This window comes from Myxocyprinus asiaticus, chromosome 48 (genome assembly GCF_019703515.2).
Source record: "Myxocyprinus asiaticus isolate MX2 ecotype Aquarium Trade chromosome 48, UBuf_Myxa_2, whole genome shotgun sequence".
Classification (NCBI taxonomy): domain Eukaryota; kingdom Metazoa; phylum Chordata; class Actinopteri; order Cypriniformes; family Catostomidae; genus Myxocyprinus; species Myxocyprinus asiaticus.
The window spans coordinates 27,777,878-27,800,586 of NC_059391.1; the positions used below are offsets into that span (position 1 = coordinate 27,777,878).

Genomic DNA, 22,709 nt, shown 5'->3' on the forward strand with positions numbered 1-22,709 from the left:
ATTTCTGTCAGTACACACACAGACACCTGGAACACCTGTGGGGAGGCTCTTGGCTCTCATCTAAATAGTGCGGGGCGAGAAAACCCAAAGGCTTTGAACACAGTCCAGATACACTTTATCAAATCTGCACTGTCACAATTTATTGCATTTTCATTTTTACTGGCTAAATGGCATGTAAAATACACAAGATACTGAACTGATTTTTATATATTAAGCTTTGTATATCAGTCACGTGAATAGGTCATGAACTCTGAAGTGTGAAGACTAGATAGGGTGTAGTGTTACTCAAGCACCAGCTTTGTGGAAGACAACTACAGTCAGGCCACTCATCTCACCCCAGAGACCCATGGGCTTTTCAGGGTCACATTATAATGAGAGGTCAGAGCAAAGGCCTGGATCAGTGTTTCCAGTGTGATATAGACTCAACCCATCCTCTCCACATGTGCCATGTATTCAGCCAGGCTTACGGTAGTACTCCGAGATACATGCCCATTGTACAAAGGTACCTGGGTTTGTTCCTGGCAGGCCACAGATGCCCTAACCCGAACCCTAACCTTGCCCCCATCTCTAATACTAACCATATGGAGCCTGTAAGGCTGAGTAGCCTACCAGGAACAACTCGAGACACCTTTCTCCCATCACGGAGAGTTATTCAGACATGTTTGTGACACACAAACTCACATATGTAGGTCTGCAACAACTAATTGTATAAGGCATGGCCATGTCTAAGGGGGGGCTGCTGGGCGTTGCACCCCTAGAGTTTCCTTGTGCCCCTCAGAAACTTCTGATGGCCCCTTGCCCAGTCGGATGGCAAAAAGACCAACTTGGACAGGTTGCCGGATCTGTTTCTCTCTGTTCCACAGGAGATCGTGTTGGTGGTGTTTTTTGGAACAGAGTACTTGGTTCGTCTGTGGTCCGCTGGCTGCAGGAGTAAATACGTGGGCATTAAAGGCCGTCTGCGATTCATCAGAAAACCCATCTCTATCATAAGTACCGAACACATCTGCTTGAAAGGAACACTGGCACTCTACTTACTGCATACTGTGCAATATAAACTGTTTACTGCAGACTAATTTTTAAAATAGTGAGCACAGTTTCATGCTACATTGTTTTAGAATAATGTCCATAATTTCAGAAAGCACATTACGTATGAATCCTTCTCTTGATTTTAACAGATTTGATAGTAGTTGTGGCCTCTGTTGTGGTTCTGAGCATCGGGTCCAATGGGCAGGTCTTTGCCACATCAGCCATCAGGTAAAGATATGACAAATAAACCTACAAATAGATCATCATCCATGAGTTTGAACAATGGAACAACTTCTTAGAGTATGTTCGCAAAGGCTCCGTATGGGTAGCTGATGCGTAACATGTCCATATATATATATATATATATATATATTTTTTTTTTTTTTTTTTTTTTTGATTTTTCACAAATTTTTTAAATTCATGTTTTGCCTTCACTATTTCATTTGAAATGTATAGTTCACAAAAATCATGGTGTTCCAAACCCATAAGACTTTCTTTCTTCAGTGGAACACAAAAATTGTCATTTTTAGGTGTACTATCCCTAGGTTTGATGCTCTGTTGTGATTGCTTGCAGGGGAATCCGTTTCCTCCAGATCTTGCGTATGTTGCATGTGGATCGTCAGGGTGGAACGTGGAGACTTCTGGGATCGGTGGTCTTTATTCATCGACAGGTACATTTGCTTTGCTCCATTAAATACCTCACCTTCTTTATGGTACAGTACAACCCAATGAATTTATCTGACAGAGTTAATCAGCTCTGTTGCAATCAACCTCAGATTTTCACTCCAAATATGGCCTTGTGAGTTCACGTTAAGTGAATCTAAACCAAAAGCTCCTGTTTTTCAAAGATCTAAGGCTTTACACATTAAATCCGGATACTTCTGGGTGGATCAGGCATGATTGGACTAATACTTTTACTGCAGTCTTGTGTTCAGGGAAGTGTTGCCTTTTAAGGTGCTTTGATAAAGATTGTGGAAAGTCTATGACGTACACCATGTGAATAACTCCACATTCTCTCCTCAAATTCAGAGTATAAATGAGAGTACACATACACTGTGCTTTGCATACTGTAAGAATAAAGCTAAACTAAATAGGTTGGCTTGACAAAGCCTAGTCTAAAGTTTAGCACTAATTAAAAAAATAAGTTTGAATGTTACAGATAGATAGAAAGAAAGTAAGAACAATGCAAGAAAGAGAGAGAGAGAGAGACAGTTAAAGCAAATTTAAGACCTTGTTTATATATTTTTATTTTTTTATTTTTTGACCGTTAGAGTTTGAATAGTTTTGGCCGATTTTAACATTTCATCAGTGCAAGTCTATGGGATTTTGGAGTTTATTATCGCCCGCTGAGTGAAATCCGACTGATCCGATGAAGTCGAATCAGTTAGACAAGACATAGCAACCCAAGTCAGAACAGTCTGAAGGTTTGTGCCGAGTTTAGTGGAAGTAACTTGAAAGCTGTAGAAGTTACAGTCAGAAATGTCATTCTGTAGAGTTACAGTATGTTGGCTTTGTCAGTCCAACATAACTATGTTCATTCATTTCCTAGTTTAAAGAATTATTTCAAGTTCAATAGAAGTTAAAGCAGTAGTTCACCCCAAAATGAAAATTCTCTCATCATTTATTCACCCTCATGCCATCACAGATGTGTATGACTTTCTTTCTTCTGCAGAACACAAATTATGGTTTTTAGAAGAATATCTCAGCTCTGTAGGTCCATACAATGCAAGTAAATGGGTGCCAAATGTTTGAAGCTCCAAAAAGCACATAAAGGCAGCATAAAAGTAATCAGTAAGACTCCAGTGGTTAAATCAATATCTTCAGAAGCGATATGACAAGTGTGGGTGAGAAACAGATCACTTTCACATTCTTCTTCTTGAGTTTTTGGTGATTCACATTCTTCATGCATATCATCCCCTACTGGGTAGGGAGAAGAATTTCATGCAAAAAAGGACTTAAATATTGATCTGTTTCTCACCCAAGCCTATCATATCACTTCTGAAAATATGGATTAAAACACTGGAGTCGTATGGATTACTTTTATTATGCCTTTATGTGATTTTTGGATCATCAAAATGTTGGCACCCATTCACTTGCATTGTGAGGACCTACAGAGCTGAAATATTCTTCTAAAAACCTTAATTTGTGTTCTGCAGAAGACAGAAAGTCAAACACATCAGGGATGGCATGAGGGTGAGTATATGATGAGAAAATGTTCATTTTTGGGTGAACTATCCCTTTAAGCAAAAATCACGGTACCTATGAGTCCAGTCCACAAAACCTCAAAATACTCACTGTTTCAAAAGTATAGCCACAAGACATAAACGTAAGTACTAACCTTGTCGGTGTAAATTTACCAATAATTGAACTTTCTTATCACCATAATGTAATGCCAGTAACTTTCGCACGAGGTCCACAAATGGTTACCGAGAAGGGACGTGACCTAACTTGCTTGTTGACTTTGTGCTGATCAGGTATTTTGCTAGACTGTTGTTCTAAAACTTGACTCCTTCCCAACCTGATCACTTGAAAATTCTGTGAATGTGGCGAAGTTTTTGCACAGTGGTATTACATGGTTCATTACACGTATCGCGACAGTTCCGAGGTGAAATGTCCACTGTGTGGTGCTAAAAGCGAGTTAAATGTTCTCCCAAACAGATGAGGTTGTGACGAGGAGGAGGGCGTGGCCAGGCCGTGATGTAGCACGGCTGGCGCTGAATCAGCTGATCAGCGAGAGAGTGAGATAAGGGGCAGCCGGAGACGCCGGTTCGAGAGAGAGCGAGAGAGATGCACGCGGCCACGTTGTGTGTGTCCTTATATTTATGTTGGTTAAGTTTATGTTGACTGTTCAGCCAGTTCTCGCCTCCTCCTTGCCCAACCTTTACTCTGTTACAGAGGTTTTTAAGGTTAATGCTCTATCAAGTTTTAAATCAACAAAACCATCCTCCCTACCCTAAACCTTAAACCTAACCGATAGTTTCAGAAAAAGCAAATGTTGGATGAAAAACACAACCACGTCGTTTTGTGGTACTTCTAAGACACTTTGGGCTCACGTGTCGACTCATGTGCTCTTTAGGACTTGTACCCCGCTACGTCTGCTACGTATTTACCTGACACCAAGTGCATGACGTCTCACCTTGTTGATGTACTGCCACCACCCACAGAAATTACATTGGTGACGAACACTGGTTCATCTACCTCGAAAAGTAGTTCCACCACAAAAATGACCTTTTAGACATCATTACTGGTCAAATAATAACCCTCCAAATGCTGGTACCATTGTAAGTGCCCTACTCGAACCCTGATATTTTCTTCTTTTTTTTTTTTTTAATTAAATAAAAGAATATTTTTTTGTTAATCAGCACTATGCAACAAATGCTGCCGGCTAAGCTTGACTTGCATTGAACCCAGAACATTCCTTTAAATATTTAAAAAACCACTGAATTCAACTTCTCTTACAACTCAACCATTGAAATATCTTGATGTGGAAAGTAAGTCGTGTCCACATCGTTTATGTACTATCCATTGTTTAGGAGCTGATCACCACGCTCTACATCGGGTTCCTGGGTCTGATCTTCTCCTCGTATTTCGTGTATCTGGCGGAGAAGGATGCAGTAGACGAAGAAGGGAAGACAGGCTTCTCCAGCTACGCTGATGCTCTGTGGTGGGGCGTGGTGAGTGTCTTAACATCTGAAAACATCTGATTTATGGACACTTATTCTTTATTATTGCTATTCGTCACATATTAGAATAATAGTAAAGTCATTTGAACTGCGAAACAACACCAATGGAAATATAAGAAGAATGTAGTGGACAAAAAATCAAAACAAAACAAGAAAACATATCAAAACTTTCTTATATTTGAACTTGTGGACTTTGTGGATTTTTATAAGTGGTGAATGTCAATGCTTGTTTATCCAAAAAGTATTTTGAGTCCTAAATATTTTATATTTTGTATCCAGTTTTGGAGTCTTGCTTTGGGTTGGTGGGAATGTTTACATCCACAGCTGAATCTTTAATCGAGATACTCAAATACCTTTAAATGTCCAGTCATGTTCTTTGTTCTGCTGCATTGCAAACCACACCGAATAAAGGGACATAAAACATCCAGCTTCAAATCGACCCAATCAAAAGGCCACTGCAATCAGTCCTGGATGAAGTTTCCATTCTAGTTCATTAAAAAGCTGAATTTAGTGTAAACGGTAATGAGAAACCAATTGGACGGCTGTATGGGGAATCTGAGAGCTTTTAAAGCTTTGTCAATGCCCTCCTTTCTCGTCTTTTCACCTCTCGTACTCTTTCGCTCAAAGAGCTTTCTCCTCCATGCTATAAAGTGTCGGATTCGTTAATTAAACATTTAATCGCAGAGGCTCTACCTCTCTGTGAAGAGGGTCAGAAAGCGTATGGCTGCCCATCGGCCCTTGAACTGCGCACAAAAGCGGTTGTTTGTGTGAAGGAGGCGGCATTAAGAAACCCTTGACGGTGGTCGTGCTGCTTTTGTCTCTGTGAATACTATAAAACTTCAGGAATTGCAGAACGAATCAACTTGAACTTGGAAGGGGAACAGGGAGAATCTAAGAAAATAGTGAGACCAGAGGAAAGTTTTACTGCAAGAAATAGAAACAGTCAATTGTATAAAAATTAGGTATAAAAACTGATATGGTTCACATTGCTCAGATCATTCGGTCTTGGTAGAATTGGATTTCTTTTGTATTGAATTCTCGAACTTTGCATTGCACATGTTGCTATGGTATTCAGCAGAAAACAATGTAGGGTGGGACTTGATTTTATCCTCTGATTAAATAGTGAAAAGTTTCCTATGATATTATTAGCTAATATTATTTTCAGGACTGTCGATACATTTTATTTTATCGTATTAATTACATAACAAACCGATTAATTAATCAAATTAATCGCAATTAATCACATACTGTATATTAATATTTGCTAAAAAAAAGGCACCCAAATAAAAATAATACCAAAAAAATAAAATAAATAAAAACATATAGAAAATAAAAAACAAACAAACAAAAATAATCCAAATTAAAGCTGCAAGCAGCAATGCGGATTCCTCCTCAAAACTGCAAATTATGTAAAAATGTACATGGTAGAGACATGTACTTCACACATGTACACAACATTTCGTTAATTTGTTATTAAACATTGCAAGAGTCTTCATATGAACTGGTGATTGAATCAAAGTATCGGTTTTATGACTAGCGGATTTGTAAAGCATTATTTTAGCGTTAGCGATAAATAATAGTAAACTGTAATTCTGTCATCTTTTGACATATCAAGGTGAAATTTTGCACAGTACTTCAGAGTGATGTCATCTTGAAGCCTGTTAGGTTGGAAAAAACATTAGTCAAAATGGCATTAGATTTTTTGGACATATGGATATTGAGATAATGTGGACATTTACATAAATGCGCACCTTTCAGCCAGTTTGTATTGTATTCATTTTTGCTAAATAACAAATTGAAAGACATGTATCCTACACATACAGACCGAGTTTCAAGTCAATTGGAGCTATGGTTCAGGAGGAGTAGATTTTTGTAGTTTTGGACAAATTTGTATTGTACAGGAAAATCCATCATGGCAGACTTTATGGGTTCTAGAGGCTTTTTTGTTCCTCATGAGAAGTTTACAGAAATTTTGGACTTATGGGGTGGAAATGGCATCACTTTGAAAATGAACAAATTGGGGCGTGGCCTGTAGCGCCACCTATAGGCTCACGTAGGCCATTTTTGGTGTGGTAGTTACTCATGGCCTGTAGTATCAATGTGCCAAATTACAAAACTTTTTACCAAGGAGATCTTGAGTTATTGGGCAATTTAGAGCTACAGGAATAATAATAAGAAGAATACTAACAAAAACAATAGGTTTTGTCCTACCGGAGGAATCCTAATAATTCTAAATATAATATGTAATAATTCAGATAATTCAAAGACATTACATTATTCTGGAAGAAATATTTGTGGCATATTGTTGATTGCTGAAAAAAATAATTTTGATTCATCCCTTGTTTTTTTTGCTTTTTTAAAAGCAAAAATCAGTTACTGTGAGGCCAGTACACAAAGCCTCAAAATACTCACTGTTACAAAAGTATAGCCACAAGACATAAACGTAAGACGTGTTAATATGATTTTAATGTGATAAAATCACTACTGACCTTGTCGGTGTAAATTTACCAATAATTGAACTTTGTTATCCACAAAAGGTTACCAAGAAGGGACGTGACCTAACTAGACTGCTAGACTGTTGTTCTAAAACTTGAAGGTGTTATTTCAAGCTTGAAATTCCTTATTGCAGATTTTATATATGGTCAGGGTGCATGAGTAATTGTGTTAATTTTTTAACACATTATTTTTTATATAATTAATCTCACTGAATTAAGGTGTTAAATTAAAAGCCTTAATTATTTTACTTGGCCCATGTGGCCTTCATGACATCAGCAGAAACATAAATAATATGTAGAGAAAATGTTTATGTTTCAATAAAAAATTGTACAAAAATAAAAAAATAATCTAGAATAACCTTCACTGATTCATCATTTAATCATTAATCATGAAAAAATAAAAACAGGAACATTTATAAGAAAGTAAATAGAGAAAATATTGACTTTAAACAGTAACCAAAAAGGCTAATATACTGTACATTTTGCAAGATCATAGACAAGATAAAAAAAAAAAAAGAAAAACGTTAGCTGTAATCACAGCCCACATGGTCGGAATACCACACACACACAAACACACACATAAAGATGTTAGCTTTTGGTTTTGCCACACACATAGAACATAGACTGAAGTCTGTGACTCAATAACTCGCCGTGAATCAGTCGGTTGGAGAATATTAGGGTCCTGAAGTCACACACACACACACAAACACACACAGTCTGGGGCACCACCCAAGGCACTTGAAACGCTAGTGACTGTGGACGCTCTCTTGTCTTGGCCATTGTGGTCTTTGGGATGTTCAGTGGCGGGATTAAACTCTCTTGCCACCCAAAGTACTTGTTCGACGCCTCGTCCTACTTTAGCTCTTTTTGTGTCTTGAATAGAAAGAACACAAGCACACCCCGTCACCAGAAAGCTCTCCTGATTTGTTCGAATGGACACTTTCATGCACCACTACAGGCAGATTTGTTTTCCTGCATTAGCTGAAACTACTTTTATAGTGGTTTAGAGGAAAAACGAGCATGAAGTTCAGTAAATATGAACTGATGTAAATATGTCTGTAATGATACATTCATCATTTCCACAAAAAAGGATTTCTGATTTTATGTCAGTTTGTTCATTTGTATATTAAAATAAACAAAATTGTAATTGATTTTGACCGATGTCTTTTCTGATTCAGTTAAGGCTCAAGATACATATGAAAACAAAACTATTGCTCCACCATAAGAGTAGTCAACCTGAAAGAAAAAACTGGCCGTAGAAGACAGTTTACACTTTAAGTACGTGTTGAGAATGAATTTACACATATTTGGGGAGAATTATGAATGCGTTCTGACACATTTCGGGACACAACAATGCGTGAAATAGAGCATGCTTGTGTTTTTTTTTATGCGTTGCTAAGTGGTTGCTAGAGGTTTTGGGGGGATGTCAGAGTGTGCTATGCAGTGCTAAGGTGTTCAAAGTGTTTTATAATGTTGCTATGTGTTTGCTAGAGGGTTGCCAGATCTTGCTATGCAGTGCTACAGTCAAAGTGTTTTTTAGCATGTTGCTATGTGGGTGCTAGGGATTAGCAGAGCTTGCTATGCAGTGCTAAGTTGTTTAAAGTGTTTTTAGCGCATTGCTATGCTGTTGCTAGAGGGTTTAAAAGGGTTGCAAAAGCTTGCTATGCAGTGATAAGATGTTCAAAGTGCTTTTAGTGCATTGCTATTCGGTTGCTAGGGGGTTAAAGGAGTTGCCAGGGCTTGCTATGCAGTGCTAGGTGTTCAAAGTGTTTTTAGCGTGCTGCTATGCGGTTGCTAGGGGGTTTGAGGGTTGCCACAGCTTGCTATGCAGTGCTAAGTTGTTCAAAGTGTTTTTAGTGTGCTGCTATGCGGTTGCTAGAGGGTTTAAAGAGGTTGCAAGAGCTTGCTGTGCAGTGCAAAGTTGTTCAAAGTGTTTTTAGCATGCTGCTACGGGGTTGCTAGGGAGTTTCAGGGTTGCCACAGCCTGCTATGCAGTGTTAAGATGTTCAGTGTTTTTAGCGCGCTGCTGTGCAGTTGCTAGGGGGTTAAAGGGGATGCCAGGGCTTGCTATGAAGTGCTAAGATGTTCAAAGTGTTTTTAGCGTGCTGCTATGCAGTTGCTAGGGGGTTTGAGGGTTGCCACAGCTTGCTATGCAGTGCTAAGTTGTTCAAAGTGTTTTTAGTGTGCTGCTATGCGGTTGCTAGAGGGTTTAAAGAGGTTGCAAGAGCTTGCTGTGCAGTGCAAAGTTGTTCAAAGTGTTTTTAGCATGCTGCTACGGGGTTGCTAGGGAGTTTCAGGGTTGCCACAGCCTGCTATGCAGTGTTAAGATGTTCAGTGTTTTTAGCGCGCTGCTGTGCAGTTGCTAGGGGGTTAAAGGGGATGCCAGGGCTTGCTATGAAGTGCTAAGATGTTCAAAGTGTTTTTAGCGTGCTGCTATGCAGTTGCTAGGGGATTTGAGGGTTGCCACAGCTTGCTATGCAGTGCTAAGTTGTTCAAAGTGTTTTTAGTGTGCTGCTATGCGGTTGCTAGAGGGTTTAAAGAGGCTGCAAGAGCTTGCTGTGCAGTGCAAAGTTGTTCAAAGTGTTTTTAGCATGCTGCTACGGGGTTGCTAGGGAGTTTCAGGGTTGCCACAGCCTGCTATGCAGTGTTAAGATGTTCAGTGTTTTTAGCGCGCTGCTGTGCAGTTGCTAGGGGGTTAAAGGGGATGCCAGGGCTTGCTATGAAGTGCTAAGATGTTCAAAGTGTTTTTAGCGTGCTGCTATGCAGTTGCTAGGGGATTTGAGGGTTGCCACAGCTTGCTATGCAGTGCTAAGGTGTTCAAAGTGCTTTTAGCGCATTGCTATGCGGTTGCTAGGGGGTTTTGGAGTGTTGTCAGAGCTTGCTATGCAGTGCTACGTTGTTCAAAGTGTTTTTAGCGCATTGCTATGGGGTTTAAAAGGGTTGCCAGAGTTTGCTATGTAGTGCTAAGTTGTTTAAAGTGTTTTTAGCTTGTTTCTATGCAGTTGCCAAGGTGTTGTAGTAAGGTGGTGGTTGCTAGAGCTTTGCTGGGGTGTTCTGGATTGTTGATGGTAATCCTAGGTGGTTGATTACTCACCCAAGTCAAAAGAGTCCGACACAAGTGTGTATTATTTTCTGGTCTTTAAAGATGGCTTGAGTTCCTCCAAGAATTTTGTTCACCTGTTTTATCATCCACAAGGTGAAAATCATAAGTATGATTGCTTAGAAAAGTATTAGCATACTCCTCCTCGACAAGCCGTATGATTTGAGGTATTATCCATGTCCGTAGCACAAACAATGCGGGCCAAGTTACACACTGTTATTGGGTTAGGGGTTTGTCCAAATAACCATCTTTAAGCATGAGCAATAGTAATAGTGATGACTGTTTTAGCACACACCACTAACTATCATGAAGGTTAAATCCTAAACTCTTTTTCTCTCCTAGGTCACTGTGACTACAATAGGCTACGGAGACAAAGTCCCTCAGACATGGATTGGAAAAGCCATTGCATCCTGTTTTAGTGTGTTTGCGATATCTTTCTTCGCTCTCCCTGCGGTAAAGACACTAACTCCTCTCTTTCTCTCTACATACACACACACCCACACATTCTCTGAGCTTGTCTGGCGCCCTGAGGCCGTGTTTTCCTATAGAGGCCCTGCAGTAATGGGGTGCAGGGTTAATGTGGTCCATTTAAGAGAGATAGGGCCTCCAGGGGCCCTCAGTTCTCATGTTACACTTTAGATAACACACATCTAAAACATTAGAATCAAGCTTAATTAAAGACTGAATCAAAACTATTGTCATTTAATTCCAGAACAGAAAGAATAACAAATTCATTGTTTCATTAAGAAAAATTTACCCTTGCAAAAAAGTATTACGTATTACGTGTATATGTAATGTACATAGTATATGAATATAATGATCAAACAGTAACATGGTATGCTATATACTGAATATCAGAAGACCATGGTATTACCATCTGATACCGTCCGTCACTGAAACTTAGTACTGCCTCAGTAAATGTTGTAAAGGTACTATGTTAGGTTCTAGAATAAAAAAATTAAATAAAGTAAAAAAGTAGTTCCGGTCATATTTTATACTTTTTTTCTGTTATTTTGCAATTTGAAAATAAAGCCTTTTAGGACTATTATACATTTCTTTTCATGATAATTAAACACATTTCTCCCCAAATTATCATTACTGTATTATAAAAATATCTCCTACTCATTGCTAATCATATTACACCAATACAGAAGGATTTTTAATTAAATAATTTAATAAGCCTAGGTTAAATTCAGTATAAAAAATGCAACCAAGAATACTTACAATTATAATTAAAAAATATATAAATATTTAATTATTTAATATATATATATATATATATATATATATATATATATATATATATATATATATATATATATATTATTCAATACAATAATTTAATAAACTTAAAATATTTTAACATATTTGTATTTTAAAATAATATGTTTTTTGCATTATATTATATATTATAATAAAATATAAAAAAATAAAAATATGATCAAAATGTGCCTAATTGTTATGAAAATAATGCCACATTGCAAAACAAAAAAAAAATCTTAAATTACCTAAAAAAATAAATAAAAAAAATTCTTATGAGTTTGGGGTGAACTATGGTATGACCTGGACATGTTCTTGACAGATTTAATAAGATTCAACCATTCATTTAATGAGATTTTTCCACAAACTAAAGATTTGATGTGTATTTTTGTCTTTGCAGGGTATTCTGGGATCAGGCTTTGCTCTTAAAGTTCAACAGAAACAGCGACAGAAACATTTTAACCGTCAGATTCCTGCCGCAGCCTGTCTTATACAGGTAACAAAAATGCTTTAATTTATATCAAAACAATCAAACAGTCAAAAGTTAAACCATCATTTTTGCTAAAGTACTATAAACGTAACTCTGTCTCATGTTCAGACGCTGTGGCGATGCTATGCTTGCGAGAAGCCCGATGGGTGTGCGGCCACTTGGAAGATGTACGTGCTGACGGGCGACTACATCCCCATCATCAACTCTGAAAACTCCAGTCCGGGAAACTTCAGGCGACTGGTGAGGAGAAATCACTTGCTGCTTCCTCCCTCTTATGCAAACGGCTATATCGTTTCTCTGGAGTCCTTTGTGTGGTTTTGGTCATTGTCATGTTCCTTCCTGTCAATTGTCCACTCTGAGCTGCCATAGCGGACCACTGTATAGCCGAGACAGTAAGAGCATTATTCTAGAAGGTCTCATTGTGTGTCATCTCTATACGCTCATACGAGTTTCCAGAATGCATGTAAAGGTCTCCTCAGGACATTGATAAACTGTAGAGGGTGTGGCGGGTGACTTTAGATTATGTGACGTTAGTGTTATGAATAACTAAGTCTACTAAGTAGTGATGCTAGTTACTGCATAAAGTCAACATGATTTGACCCTGTTTACTTTCTTAAAACATGTTCCAGGTCTTAAAATGCTCGATTCAGAAATGCATGTAATTCCAAATAAGAATTGTCTTTGTTATCAACAAAATGTAATGTAATGTAATTTGCCTCTGAAACGACTTTCCTTTTCGGCTGATTTCAAGAATACCTCATTTGCCAACCCCTCCCCTCCAACCACCTATCATATAGAGACTTTTCATCATCTGGTTAATTCCCAATGAAACAGTAAGTATACGTTGTTGTCTACTCGGAAACACGTCACATTACGAAAGTAAATGTTCAGCTGCATTTTCAGTAGTGTGATAGTCGTTCAACTGTTTTCGAAATACTGTAGCTTTTCCAATAGAAAGTTACGTTTCTCATCAAGTCTCGGTGTAGTGCGACAATATGCAACTTCACTGTTTATATTGTCACGTTGCATTTTTCAGCTGTGCGAAATGCGGCATTTAACAAACAACTGCAGTGTTCTTTTTCACTGGGTGTTCATTTTGATGATTCGTTGAAAACGATTAAAAAAACTAAACGATTCACTGATTTGCTCGATTCTGTTCTCAGAAGTCAATGCACATTTTTAATGTATTTTACGTTTTTTTTTAATGTGAAAAAAAAATTTTTGAAGCTAAAAAAATATTTGGTTAAATACTACTTTTTTATTCATTTCAATTCACTTGAATTTTCGAGCTTTTTATATGTTCAGTTTAGTTATATGAATTAACATGTAAACGAACCACTTCGTAAAACGGTTCACCTATTCATTTGAGTTGCAGCGGTCCTTGTGTAGCATTTCACAAACTTTTTACAACTTTTACAGCATATTGTGGCAGATAAATATTTTTAAATTCTGCTGTTATCTGTATGTTATATAAGATAGGGTGTTTCTAGTTTTATTGGTCGTAATTTGTATAAATGTATCTGTTAAAGTTCAATGCTTTGTGTGAAAAAGTTAATTATATTAATTTAAAAACAATGGAAGTCAATGGGGCCAATTTTTGGAGGGTTTAAAGACAGAAATGTGAAGCTTATAATTTTATAAAATAATTATTCTTTTAAAACTTGTGTAATATTTGAGCTGTAATGTTGTTTAATTTGTTGTTTTTACGGGTGTTATAGGGTTTTAGGGTTTACGGTGTTTTGTCGTCATGGCAACGAAGTTGTCAACTTGGCTATAACTTTACACAGAAAAGGTTAGAATGTGATTTTATGACACTAAATGCATATTGTTCATGTCTTGTGTATATACTTTTGAAACAGTGAGTATTTTAACGTTTACAGATTGGCCCCATTGACTTCCATTGTAAGTGCCTCATTGTAAATATTTGTGGTCAGGGCTGCAGTTAGATAATCTTGGGCCCGGTACAAAACGAATTCAGTGGTTCCCCCTCTAATTAGTTGTGTCCGGACAGTTCTTTCATCGACGTGCACGCTGCCCCAGCGGCTTTCCCTTTCACTTTCGCACGTCGCCTCTGTGTTTATATCCGCGTCTCCTGCTGAACTCGCTTAGATGCGATATACAATATGGAACAGTCTTTCTGTGGGCCACCCGCACCCCACTTCCAGTCCGGCCGGCCCCCCCAAACCCAAGCCCGGGTCCCGGGACAAAAGGTCCAGTTGTCCTCCCTTATCGGTGGCCCTGTTTGTGGTAATCAACATTATGCAACAAATGCTGTTGATTGAGCTTAATTTGTATCTAACCTACAGTAGAATATTCCTTTAAAAAGATATTGTCTCCTTATAGAGGTTAACTGTAGTTTGTAGTGTAGCTAGCTACTTTAAGCTTTACAGAAACTACAGTTTCAAAGTTGCTTAACCAAAACAGCGTTAGATTGACTTCCATCCATGAGTTTGTGTTTGACACTGTGCCAAACAGTTTTTGCCTTTCAACATTTTAATTAACACTGTTGTGCGACGGATTTGACCCCACAGTGAATTTCACAGGGGTTTTGAATGTGGATTAACAGAGAAACACAGTCAGGATGAAGGTTTAGGTGTGAGAAGCGCCGTGAGAGACCTGATGTCATGGGACTGAGTCGTTCTCACTGTCTCTAGTCACCCGTTTGACCTCGCGGCCCCCACTTTGTCTCTCGCACACAAAGACTCAGTCACATGCAATGATGTCATCGCTGCCTCTCTCCTGGGAGCAAACCTTTGTGTAGCGAAAGAACAACAAGAAAATCTTTGTGTAGTTCTGACTCCAAACATATTGGGGAGCGCGACTGCCGAGTCCACGTGGTCCCGTGCGGGCGTGTGACTGTGTCTCGTTCATAAACCTCTCATTCATATCTCCCTCCAGTATTTCACTGACTAACTGGGTTTTCTTCAAATACTAAATTAAACATTTTCATTGTTTATGTGCTGTTTGTGTCCGTGGAACACAGAAAGTAAATTTTCTTCTATTCCATACAATGAAAGACTCGGGCTGACAAACTCCAAAATGACAAAAAAAGCATCAAAGTAGTATTATAAAAGTGGCTTTGTGTAAGGAACAGACCGAAATTGAGGTGAACTCAATTTCGTTTGTCTACTAGTGGTGTCTAGCATGTTTTTATACATGTTTCTTTTCCACCACATTTCAAATTATTACTTATTTTTTGGTGGAATTTACATAAAAAAATTTAGTTTTTTCAATAAACTGACCGAATTGCGTTAATGTTGCAATTAACATTAACTAAGATTAATAAATGGTGTAAAAGTATTGTTCATTTTAACTTATGTGAGCAAATACAACTTTATGTTAAAGTGCACCACTTTTTTTTTTTTTATCAAATTTAATCGTATAATCTTTAATAAAATAATTATTAATTAATACAAATAAATATTTTAAGTTTGATTAATTTACAGTAATTGTATTAAATTGTTACATTTTATTATAAAATTGAAATGCGTACATTTTAAATATTGGCTAAACTATTTTTTGTTAGTGCGTTGGTCATTTTTAAAATAACACCACAATTCAGGGACATTCGAAATTTGTCTAAAAATTAATATAAATATTTTTCACACAATAAATATTGAAATAATTATGATTATTTCACTCTTTAATGAATAATATTGTAATGATGAATTTTTGTATTTTAAGATTTAAAGTTTGGCTCTGGAACAATGCTGAAACAATAAAATCAACACATAAAAGGAATTTAAAAAGTAGCTAGAAAAATGATAAATGCCTGGTAAAAAGTTTCCAAGTCATTTTTAATGTGAGTTGAAATATGTTCTTTTTTATATATATATATAAAAATCAACCTCAGGGACAAATAAATCCCTCTATTTGAAGAAACCCCCATTAATTAATTAATCAGGACTGTCGGACGCTGTAATTGTGGTCTCTTATTATCTCGGAGTTGTAAAATTGCGCCCTGACGTGATTAATATCTTACTGTGGAGGTATTTGCCTGTGTAGGTTGCTTAGTCACCACAGAATTCATTAGTGGAGGAAGCGTTTTATGGTTTGTGTTGGACATGTATATTCATGACATTCTCAAAAAAAGGGCAAATTTGAATTTCATATCTGTGGGTTTTCACTGTGAAGGGTGAACGTGTGCAGACATGTGTAAGTCTTTCATGCAGCAGACAGAAACAAAGCGGTCTTAGAACTGCACTGGCGATTGTATATCAGATTATATTGATTATAAGATTAAATGTAGCTTTGCTTAAGGATTTGCCCCAAGGATACTGTACATCACATCTGAGTAAAAGTTCTCTGTATGCATGCATCACAAAAGAGCAGCATACACATGCTTTAAAATATTTCACGTTTCGTTTCACAAAAGAGCGAAAGTCTCACAGGTTTGGAACGACATGAGGGTGAATAAATGATGACGGAATTTTCATTTTGGGCAATGTATCTGTTATAAAGTAAGGCTACTTTATAAGTCTTATTTAGGTAACACCTTTCCAAAGCTCAAGAACACTTCACATTCTCAGATTTGAATATAATTTTATCTTTCATGTTGCCACTATAATGTTACCACCGTTTTGTTCCTGTTTCTACAGAGCAAACGGTATAAACGGAAGCCTAAGTCGACGCGTGACAACGGTTCTCTGGGTCCCGGAGGAGAGAGAGCGCTCTCCATCCCGCAAATCACATATGATCACATCGATGAGAAAGACAGAGTCTATCCAGATGAGCCCGCAGGTACAGTCTCTCACGCTCGGCTTGCTGGGATAATGTGTGTTATCACTGCCTTTGTGAATATGCAGAAAATCACAGTATTACAGTTCTTGTATAGTGACAGGACAGAAAGTCTTGGAGAAGCTAGAGAAGAGAGGACACCGGCGGCACTGTGCTCATGATGCTGTGCCCTGCGGGCTTCCATCGTGCCACGCACAGCGCGTTTTAGTTTATAAACAGATTTAGCGCTTATAACTAACTTCTTCCCAAAAATTCCGAAATATTCTGTATTCTGTATAAGTTGAATACTTCAGTTTTTATCAACTCAGGTAAAAGTACTATTATTTATTTATACTTAAAGTACAAAAATGTGAAAAATTTACTCAAGTACTGTAACAAGAGTAGTTGTAATTCATTACTTTCCACCTCTGCTCTTAGGTGAAATGTCCACTGTGTGGCGCTAAAAGTGGGTTGAATGTTCTCCCAAACAGATTAATTCTATATCGAGATTTAAATCAACAAAACCGACCTCCCTACCCTAAACCTTAAACCTAAACCTAACCGATAGTGTCAGAAAAAGCAAATGTGAGATGAAAAACACTCACGTCATTTTGTGGAGCTTCTGTGAGACTTTCGGCTCACATGTCGACTCGTGTGCTCTTCAGGACTCGTACCCGCTCCTTTACATCACAAGCGCAACGCTCTATCAGTTGAGCAACTGCGCAGTTTGATCACACTCAAACAAGCTTGTAAATGTAGTTGGTTATGTAATGTAAATGTAAAGACGAAAAGTAAGTGTTTACGAACTGATAATCTGCCGTTTTACTCGTGATTTGTGTGAAAGTGAGTAAAAGTCAGTGTTGTTGTAGCGCCTCTAGTGTTTTCACCAGGAAACTGCCACAAAAATGGAGCGTTTTTACAAAAAGATACAAGAGTATGTTCTTAAGGTTGATTTGTGTGTCATTTTACTATTAGAAAACACTACTAAAGTATTTTATGCCTAAATGCTACAACATTCCATATATTAATTGACGTTAAGTAGGTAGCTAGTCAATTTAAGCTAACTTGTGCTAGCCTGCTAAGTTTAAAAGCCTGCTAGTTGCGATTCCTGTTTATATGCTAACAGCAACTTCTCTGATTGGTGGATCTTCCTTCGGGGTTTTGGGTGATGCAAAACATGATTTATAAACATTGAAAGGTTTATACATTATAATTTCGCTGTGCAGATTTTGAATGGAACGTCCACATCGTAGATTCAGACAGGCTCTCCTTAAAAAACCGCAGTTAAAAAAGAGCTTGTTCCTGATGTTTTTTTTTTCAAAGACATTTAATTTCTTCACTGCGTCACATGAGAGGGTCTGTAAAGTGAATTAGACAGCAGCAAATCTGAGTCTGATTTTATTAAAGACTAACAGATGATGTGTGACCCACTGCTGTTTCAGTTGAACACACATGGATTTCCTGATCTCTGTTAGAAAGATTAAACTCTCTTTGGGCTAAAATGTATGATTTTCCTGTGTCACAGGGTCGATGGATGACTTTGATGGATAGTTCACCCAAAAATGAAAATTCTCTCATCATTTATTCACCCTCATGCCATCCCAGATGTGTATGACTTTCTTTCTTCTGCAGAACACAAATGAAGATTTTTAGAAGAATATTTCAGCTCTGTAGGTCCATACAATGCAAGTAAATGGTGACCAGAACTTTGAATATCCAAAAAACACATAAAGGCAGCATAAAAGTAATCCTTAAGACTCCAGTGGTTTAATCCATGTCTTCTGAAGTGATATGATAGGTGTGAGTGAGAAACAGATCAATATTTAAGTCCTTTTTTACTATAAATTCTCCTCCCTGCCCAGTAGGTGGCGATATGCATGAAGAATGTGAATCACCAAAAACAAAAGAAGAAGAATGTGAAAGTGAAAGTGAAGATTTATAGTAAAAAAGGATTTAAATATTGATCTGTTTCTCACCCACACCTATCATATCACTTCAGAAGACATGGATTAAACCACTGGATTACTTTTATGCTGCCTTTATGTGCTTTTTGGAGATTCAAAGTTCTGGTCACCATTTATTTGCATTATATGGACCGACAAAGCTGAGATATTCTTCCAAAAAATCTTTGTCTGTGTTCAGCAGAATAAGGGTTAGAGTATGATGAAAGAATTTTCATTTTTGGGTGAACTATCCCTTTTTCTATGCTGGAGCGTGCAATGAAATTCATCAGCCACATTCATCAGTTTATTTATTTATTCCATTCTCTCTCAGTAGCGTTACACTTGAGTGATAAAGAAAAAGACGTAAATGAGAAAAAGGATAAAGAGATGAAAAGCAGGCGTTTTGATGTGACCCACTTTTTCCATATTGAATAGATGTAATTTTCCGCATGCAAGTGGAACACATCCTGTGCTCAAATGATCCCCTGCTAAACCAGTTTGCCTCACTCAACTGTTAAGTCTGTTTTTTTTTACGGGTTTTCCCGTCAAATGGCTTCATCATAGATGCAGACGCATTAACGCAGACAGACCCCAGCAGAGACAGAAGTTATTGGAAAGAAAAAGGTTAAGCGTCCCTTCTGAAGCTTAATTACAACTGGAGAGACGAGAGATAATAACATCGCAGCACATGTCTCCAGGCATTTGAACAGTTTAGCTAATCAAAGTCTTGACCCAGCTCAAAGCATCTAAGCTTTTTAAGATTCGGAAGTGTTTTCCCATTCATTTTCTCTATTTGCATTTCAGAATATTCTTCAATAAAGGGCTTTTCGCCCTGAACCAAACCAAACCACTCTGAGATGAATTAATATATGACATTTAATTTTAGAGTTTTAAAGTTAACAACCCAGTTTGCTGCACATTTTATCATTACATTACATAATGTGATGTATTTGACAGGAGGTTGGAGAGGAGTGGTTGAACATAGGTGCTCTGTGGCATCAGACAATAATAAAAGCCGTTTCAGAGGCGGAGCTAGTCATTAAAGAGCACCTATAATGATTTTTCAAATATTACCTTTCATGTAGTGTGTTATATAGCTGTTTGTGAATGTTTCAGAAATCAAAGTGCACGACAAATGGAGTTATTGACTCCTAAAAGAAAGAACCGATTCTGAACACCTGAATCGAGTCGTTAGTAATTCCAGACTTACTTCCTGTACTAACCTACGGAATTTGGTAACAAAAAACCTCTGGTCTTCATTGGCTGCTCGCGAACAGCTTTGACCCGCCCTCAAACACTACACTAAGCGATAGACCAATCACAACAGACTGGGATATCTGACCAATCAGAGCAGAGTAGGCTCTCTGAAAGGAGGAGTTTAAAATGAATCCTTTAGAACGGATCATTGAACGAGTCATTTTTGACACTGGAGAAAAAAAGGTAATGCTGCAATTTAAATTATGAGCAAATTAAAGTGTTTTTTGACCTTGGATGCATGTAAATCTATTGTATGAGACCTTTAAAACAAAATTAGGCACGTTTAAAAACCATAATAGGTATGCACAAAATTGGCATTGAAAAGTGCACATGCAATTTCCCATGCACACATCACGATTTATAGAAAATAAACGTACGGAATAATTTTGCTTACTTTTATTGGTCTAAGTGAATTGTTGACTCCAAAGTACAAGATTTTATCCCACTAAAATCCAGTTAACACACATATTGTTTACATCTTATGTCTATACTTTGAAACAGTGAGTGTTTTAATGTTCACAGATTGACCCCATTGACTTCCATTGTAAGTGTCTCACTGTAATCTCGATGTTTGCTTTTTTTTAAAGAAAACGAGGGACGAGTCGAAATTAATTTTTGTGGTAATCAACATTATGCAACAAATGCTGTCGATTGAGCTTCACTTGTATTGAACCAAGAATCTTCCTTTAATATAAAGTTATAATGTTATTAGGTTTATCCTAGGTAGGTACTGTAGAACTCTAATTGTCTAACTAAAGTTAGCCAAAGCTTGCCTCTCCCGGCCTGCAAAACTTACGACAGTTTCCACGGTAACAGCACCACTGATTGGTGGATCTCGCTTTAGGATTGTGGGTAGTGTAGTAATTGGTGAACAGTTGCATGTTATTCTCAGCAAGAAAAATATCGCAGCTAAGTTTAAAGATGTATGTTTTTCCGCCCCTTACATAGGCATCACAAAATTCTTCCGATCATCAGGTGATGACGTTGTCTTCGAGATGCTCTGGTCTTCAGCATCTTTTTCAGCTTGTGTGAATTTTCTTCTGCTGCTTTTTAACGGTTGCATGTTGTGTTGTGCTGCAATGTTGCTCGCTTACAGCCTAAAGATTTTGGATGATAAGTTTGTAATAGAAAAATGAGAAGGAGAAAAATACTTGAATGGAGAGCAAAAGGAGACTTTACTAAAGGATTAATCTAATTGGTTTCATGGAAAAACTACTGAGATGTAAAAGAGATCCAGTGTCAATGGAAAGTGACTCATTTCAGGCCAACTCAAAATAATGTTAAGGCACAAAATAGCTCAGTTTGTCTTATTTTGCATGGCATCAATCACACAACTAAGCCTGCCAACGATATTGGCTAATGGCTGAAATGTCTCTAGGATTTACAACGAAATGATCAAAACATATTTCGTAATGCCACTGTACTTTTAAACAGCTACAACAAAGATGCCCAGTAAACAAAATAAATGATAGCAGAAGCACATCGCTCATTGCGTTCAGACTTTAGCTAAAAAAGCAAGATGCCGCGTAATAAAGAGTACGGAGCACAGGTGTCTGGAGATGCATTTTAAAAGTTTACGTTTATATAAAGTTTAAAAACAGTGGGATGTGGTGCAATGGTAAAAGACGTGTTTAGCGCTGTACAAGCAGCGCATACAGATGCAAAATCATTTTCAATGTCAACAGACCCTTGTACAGCGACCTCGTAGTCATGTTGCAGGTTATCGATTCATCAGTATCACAATGTTTAGTGAGTTCACGATTTTGTGTTCACGGTATACTAATTCTTGTCAAAGGGAACTAGAGAGTGCAATGAGACACAGCCTTAATTTGCACTGTTTCTTTTATCTGCACATCAACAGACCGCCAGCGCTCGTGGTCGGCTTTCACCCTCAGCTGTCCTTCTTCTCCAGGTATACTTGCTTCCTTTTTCTTGCTGACATTCTGTATTTCCTATATTTTTTCTTGCCTTTTCTCCACATTGCTTGGGTGTAATTTTTGTATTCTAGCTTCACAATTTTTCATTTTCATTTCGAATAATTAGGGAAAGTTTACTTCCCTGTTTTCCATTATCTTTTATTAGATCTTTCATGTGTGGCTATTTTTAAAATGGCTTGTTGTTTACTTGAAAGTGATACAATATTTTTTTCGGACAGTTAAGAAAAAGTTGGATGGACCCAACATCTTGCGAAACAACAGCCTGGTTGACCAACTCAGCTTCACTGGAGAGGACATCACCTTACCTGTTGTTTCAGATGCTCTACAGTAAGTTGCTCTGGTTTTTATCCATCCATCCATCCATCCAAGTGTTTTTTGGTTTAATCTGTTGGCCTGAATCCAAGTTCACCGTTTGCCTCATTAAACCCTGACTTCACCATCACCTTGAGTAGTAGTGGCAGCTGTTTACATCTGCAGCTAGATAACAACTCAAAATGAAGCCAAACCTGCTTTTTTTTTCACTTTATGATTTTGTCCCTTTGGTTTTGGCCTCCTAAATACAGCGCTTTTTTGTTAATTGCCTCATTAGTCTCCTACATATGATCCGTTTGTGTTGTTTGCCTCTGATCTGTGGCACATTTGCATTATTTGCCTAATTTGTCTCCTGACTTTGGTACACTTGCATTATTTGCCTCCAGACTGCGGTATATTTGCGTAATTTTACTCCGAACTGTGGTGCATTTGCGTTATTTGCTAATGAACTGCGTTGGTTTGTTTGTGTTTGCGTTATTTGCCCCTGAAC

At 37.6% G+C, this 22,709-nt stretch overlaps 2 protein-coding genes across 2 annotated transcripts in view; one reads left to right on the forward strand and one right to left on the reverse strand.

Moving 5' to 3' along the window:
- LOC127437111 (ribonuclease inhibitor-like) overlaps positions 1–22,709 on the reverse strand; it is a 481,472-nt gene that overhangs the window by 213,552 nt on the left and 245,211 nt on the right. The gene's annotated exons all lie outside the window — the stretch shown is intronic.
- LOC127437618 (potassium voltage-gated channel subfamily KQT member 1-like) overlaps positions 1–22,709 on the forward strand; it is a 184,113-nt gene that overhangs the window by 14,384 nt on the left and 147,020 nt on the right. The window contains exons 3-13 of the mRNA XM_051692649.1: positions 864–990; positions 1,176–1,254; positions 1,601–1,697; positions 4,560–4,700; positions 10,647–10,757; positions 11,965–12,060; positions 12,163–12,294; positions 16,653–16,794; positions 20,919–20,953; positions 21,840–21,882; positions 22,126–22,234. Of these exons, the coding sequence (XP_051548609.1) occupies positions 864–990; positions 1,176–1,254; positions 1,601–1,697; positions 4,560–4,700; positions 10,647–10,757; positions 11,965–12,060; positions 12,163–12,294; positions 16,653–16,794; positions 20,919–20,953; positions 21,840–21,882; positions 22,126–22,234 (1,112 nt within the window). The remainder of the gene's footprint in view (positions 1–863; positions 991–1,175; positions 1,255–1,600; positions 1,698–4,559; positions 4,701–10,646; positions 10,758–11,964; positions 12,061–12,162; positions 12,295–16,652; positions 16,795–20,918; positions 20,954–21,839; positions 21,883–22,125; positions 22,235–22,709) is intronic.